This window comes from Elephas maximus, chromosome 7, assembly GCF_024166365.1.
Source record: "Elephas maximus indicus isolate mEleMax1 chromosome 7, mEleMax1 primary haplotype, whole genome shotgun sequence".
Lineage (NCBI taxonomy): Eukaryota > Metazoa > Chordata > Mammalia > Proboscidea > Elephantidae > Elephas > Elephas maximus.
Window position 1 is genome coordinate 103,619,072 of NC_064825.1, and position 5,610 is coordinate 103,624,681.

The 5,610-nt window shown below is 38.7% G+C and overlaps 1 protein-coding gene across 1 annotated transcript; it reads left to right on the forward strand.

The window, feature by feature from the left end:
• Positions 1–839: 839 nt before the first annotated feature.
• LOC126080132 (olfactory receptor 4B1-like) lies at positions 840–1,790 on the forward strand. Its single transcript, XM_049891428.1, has one exon. The coding sequence runs from the start codon at positions 840–842 to the stop codon at positions 1,788–1,790; it is 951 nt and encodes a 316-aa protein (XP_049747385.1).
• Positions 1,791–5,610: the final 3,820 nt, after the last annotated feature.

Here is a 5,610-nt window from a genome sequence, read left to right on the forward strand (position 1 = left end):
GCCACTAAGGTTGATTCTCACCTTCTACTGCCAAAAATGTTTGCCAATGACCAGCAAACTGTAACACAGAAACAGGGAATCCCGTGAGCTCCAAATATGTATTTGAATTATTGTTTTACAGTGAGCTATAGCCTGAACAACTTCCAGATAGCTATTTCACCTCAGATATTAACATCTTCTCAATGTGTTTGTAAAAATTCATAAAGCTGTGGGATTAGTTAAAGCCATAGGACCTGACAGAATGTAGAAACTTAAATAGTTGAAGTAAGGAAAATATCAAAGAGACTCATTAGAAAGGGAGAAATACCAGTGAGAATGGAATTCTTGAGGGAGAAATGGAGGAAACAAGGGATTCAGGGGCAGAAAGATGATTTGAGAATTTCTAGGACAAAAACATGGTGAGAAAACATTGAGAATGGAAGAAACATTACTAATTTATATAATAGTTATTAGTGATGAAAACAGTGATTATTTTTTTCAATGTGGTATACTTGAAATAACATATGAATTGGAATACGGTGATCAGCTCTAGTCCTGCATCCATTCCTTTAAGCTTCATTTTTCTTGTTTGTAATATGGGGATCATGGAGTGTTTGTAAGGTTGTTTGATTAGTGTCTTGTATAGACTATTAAACAGCAAATGAATAAAAATTTACTACATGACTAAATACATACATACAGAAATAATTAAACCAGTCAGACAATATGTGTGGAAGATTTCTATAAACCACCAGGTGTTGAACATGCTAAAAAAAAAAAAAAAATTAGATTGGTTTAATGATTGCGTTTGTTTTGTCTCAAGATTCTTCTCTCAGGTCCATCTTCTCCAAATGGAACTCATGGCCAGTACAAATAATGTGACTGAGTTAATTCTCACTGGTCTTTTCCATGATCCAGAGGTGCAGAGAGTGTGCTTTGTGGTGTTTCTTTCCGTGTACCTGGCCACGGTGGTGGGCAATGGCCTCATCGTGTTGACAGTCAGTGTCAGCAAGAGTCTACAGTCCCCTATGTACTTCTTCCTTAGCTACCTGTCCCTGGTGGAGATCAGTTATTCCTCCACTGTTGTCCCTAAGTTCATCACAGACTTAATGACCAAGATTAAAACCATTTCCCTAAAGAGCTGTCTGGCTCAGATATTTTTCTTCCACTTCTTGGGGGTCACTGAGACCGTTTTGCTTGTGGTAATGGCTTATGACCGCTACGTGGCCATCTGCAAGCCTCTTCATTATATGAACATTATGAACCGTCAACTGTGTCATGTACTAGTGGCTGGTTCCTGGCTGGGGGGCTTTTTACACTCCGTAATTCAGGTTCTTATCACCATCCAATTGCCCTTTTGTGGCCCAAATATAATTGACCACTATCTCTGTGACCTTCAGCCATTATTCAAGCTTGCCTGCACTGACACATTTGTGGAGGGTGTCATTGTATTGGCCAACAGTGGCTTAATTTCCTTGTGCTCCCTCGTCATCTTGGTGCCTTCCTATATTGTTATCCTGGTCAACTTGAGGAACCATTCTGCAGAGGGGAGGCACAAAGCCCTCTCTACATGTGCCTCCCACATCACAGTGGTCGTCTTGTTCTTTGGACCTGCCACGTTCCTCTACTTGCGGCCCTCTTCTACTTTCACTGCAGATAAACTAGTGGCTGTGTTCTACACAGTCATTACCCCCATGCTGAACCCCATCATCTACACACTCAGAAATGCAGAGGTGAAATTTGCTGTGAGGAGATTGTGGGGCAAGAAGAAGAACCCAGTTGTGGAGAGAAAATGGGCTAGTGATAAATAAAATGTATGTCTTATTATTCTATGTACTTAAAATGGATTTTAATTTTAGTAGGACATTCAAAATAGTTGAATAAATATAAGGACTGAATGCTATTACTGCTGTGATTTCCCTTAGTGAACAAAGAATGTCTGTATCCTGACATAATGTATGAAGGCCAGAGGTCAGATTGTCTCACTGAATCTTAGGAAAATTGATGGGCTCCGTGATAGCCACCAATATCATGGGATTGGGTAATATGAAAACTTAAACCAAATGCAAAGGAAAACCTTTTTACAAATGTTTCTGTAAGCTTAAATTACTTTCTCCAGTGACCATGGTTATTTTACATACTTTGTCACTGCCCTTATCACTTTAATTGTAATTATTTTATATGTGTTTCTCTCTCATTAGACTCAAGGGCATAACTGTCCCTTCTTCTTTGCAGGTCTAAATGTTGTGCACATAGTTGGTGCTTTGAAAATGCTTGTTGAATAGACAGCCCTCTAGAGCCTGTGTGGCAATCCCTTCTATGTCAAATCTTACAGATTCTTTTTGAAAACTTTCATGGTGGGGAACACATCTCTTCCTGTTAAAATTTTGAGAGCTCAGGCTCTGAAATTCATTAGGCTGTTTTGATTGTGTCTCAGTCACAACTAAGGTCCAAATCATTTCTTTGGGCAACTGTTTTCTCATAAATATAATCAGACTAACAATAGCATGAAATTTGGAAGGTTGTTTTGGAAATAAATGATATAATAAAGACATAAAGCTTTTAACAAAAAATCTGGGACAAAGTTTTTTCTCAATAAATATTAGGCACTTCCCCACCATTATTAGTACCAGTGTCATTATTTTTATCTTGAGTGATGACTACTTCTCAGGCCATGGACTAATCTCCTTTCTGCCCTGTAGAGTTACTTAGGATAGACCCAATCTTGAGTCCATCCTAAAAGCTTTCAAGTATTTGAAGGCAGTTCAATCCTTTTCTTTTAAGACTTCTCTGAGCTAAACATTCTCTGTTGTTAATTGTTTTTGAATGCCTAGCACAGTGCGTGGAACACGGTAGGTGCTCAATACATATTTGTTAAATAAATGTTGACTGTAATGTAGTTTCCCTATTTTCTTTTCAGCTGAATATTCTTACAGTTTTGTTAATATGTGTTTTAAAGTATTTGGTTCAGAACTAAACTCAGTGGAATTACCCTCTCTTTCTTTCAACCCCTTGGTTGCATTGAGGTGGGCTAGGACTTTAGGATTGTTCGTTCTTTTGGCAGTCCATGGTATAATCAATATTCTTTGCCAACACCATAATTCAAAGGCGTCAGTTCTTCTTTGGTCTTCCTTATTCATTGTCCAGCTCTTGCATGCGTATGAGGTGATTGAAAATAGCACAGCTTGGGTCAGTCTTCGAGCAAGACCACGTCTCAAATACTTTGGACATGTTATCAGGAGGGATCAATACCTGGAAAAGGACATCATGCTTGGTAAAGTAGAGGATCAGTGAAACAGAGAAAGACCCTCAATGAGATGGATTGACACAGTGGCTGCAACAATTGGCTCAAGATAACAATAATTGTGAGGATGGCACGGGTCTGGGTAGTGTTTCATTTTGTTGTACACAGGGTCACTATGAGTCAGAATCAACTGGGCGGCAACAACAACAGGACTTTAGGATGCAGGCTGGGATGGGAGGCCTCTACTGATGTGAAGGTTTTTTTCCTCACTGACAGCTATGGACAGAACGTCATCAGGGAACTCTGAGTCGTTGGACACTGCATGGACAGATAATATCTCCTTTAACTCAACTGTCAGAATTCTCAGGGATTATCCCACCTCCTGAGGGCTGTGACTTGGTGGGTCTACAGAGAGCTCATTACTCACTTTATTCTCGTATCCCTGGAAAAATCACAAGATTCAAAAGAAAACATTTTTTAAAAAAATTGTCTTAAGAGGCAGAGAATTTTGTGACAATTTAAAAATACTTTCTCAATTCACAGAAGTAGAAACAGCCTAATTACGCACTTAACATTGTTGAGCCCATGTAGTTAGTCCTCAGTTGTTGATTCTGTCACAACATATAACAAAATTAAATGTATTTTTTTAGATAATAAATAATATAATCTCTTGGTAGAGAAATTGGTAGAATCAGACTACTCTGCATATGTAATTTTGTATTCTTTTCCCATTTATTATTTATATCTCTTTAGGTATAGTTTTGACTGTATATAGCAGGAAGAAAAAGCAAATTAATGAGTTAGAAGTACAGGAGTGGAGAGATTTAAAGAGATCCCATGCTACCAGAGATACAGACTCTGTTCTCTTCAGCGTGTATCTTCAAACTCATGACCCCAAATGGCTGCTAGTGCTCCCCAACAGCCCTGTCCAGTAGAACTTTATGAACTGGTGAGATGTTCTATATCTATGCTGTCTAATATGGTGGTGACTATTAGCACTTGAAATGTGGCTAGTATGACCAAAGAAGTGAATTTTAATTTAAATTCAATACACTTAGTCACATGTGGCTAGTGGATGCCATACTGGACAACACAGCTCTAGTATTTCATCTGTATTCCAAGAGACAGGAAGGGGGGAGTTGAGGTAAACTGACCCCTCTCTCTTTTAGCGAGGTTTCTCAAAAGTGCCATGCAGCACTTCTGCTTTCATCTTAACTGTATTGGACTTAATCACACTGTCATCCTTGTTTCTCAAAGGAAAGTCAAGGTTCTATTAAAAAATTCTGTTATAAAAGTGGACACGTATTCTGGGCACACTGAAAATAGCAGCTGTCTATTCTATTTCAACTCTTGGCTGCTCAGCGAACCCCTAATCCCTTCTTTCTATATCATCTGATTCATAGCAACCCTATAGCATAGAGCAGAACTGTCCCATAGGGTTTCCAAGGCTGTGAATCTTTACAGAAGCTGACTGCCACATCTTTCTCTCACTGAGAGGCTGGTGGGTTTGAACCACTGACCTTTCCTTTAGCAGCTGAGTGCTTAACCACTGTGCCAGTAGGGTTGCTATGAGTCAGAATGGACTCAATAGCAATGGGTTTGGTTTTCTCTCTACGTATTTAAAAGGTTTCCATCAAATAAAATCTAACTGTTCCATGTACAAGTCAAAGTCTTTCTCTGCTCCTAATTTCACTCTGAGTTCGGGATCTCTGAGTGATCTCTTGGTCAGATTTAGATGTAGCTCCTTAGGAACTGGCAACCTATTACTAAGTGATAAACTTAACTATTTTCAGCATATCAATGTACAATGAGAAGGATATAAAATAATCATAAGACAGCTTTTGCTTGGAAAAGGGAGGTGAAACAACATAAAAAAGACATTTTAAAAAAAATATTGAATTTTTGGTGAAAGTTAAGTTCCCACTTGACAATTTACGCACAAACTGTTCAGTGAGGTTAGTTACGTTTATCACAACATATCAAGATTTTCTTTGTGTTCTGTTTGTTCCTTTTCCAGTACTCTGTTTCCCTGCCCCCTTATCTTCTCGTCTTTGCTTTTGAGTAATTGTTGACATTTTGGTCTCATACAGATGATTTTTAAGTAGAGCACTTGTCTTATGGGTAATATCCTTCATTTTGTTTGTCACTCTGCTATTTTGCTAAAAAGATTTCAGGGCATAGCCTTGATTCTAGGCTGAAGGAGTATCTCAAGGCAAAAGTCTTGGGGAATCTTCTGTTCTCTACTGTTCCAGTTCGTTTGGATTTTTTAAATTTAAGTTCTGCTCCACATTTTTCTCCCATTCTATCCAGGACCATCTATGGGGACCCTGGTCAGAATGGCTAGTGGTGGTACCTGAGCATCATCTAGTTCTTCTGGTCTCAGTGTA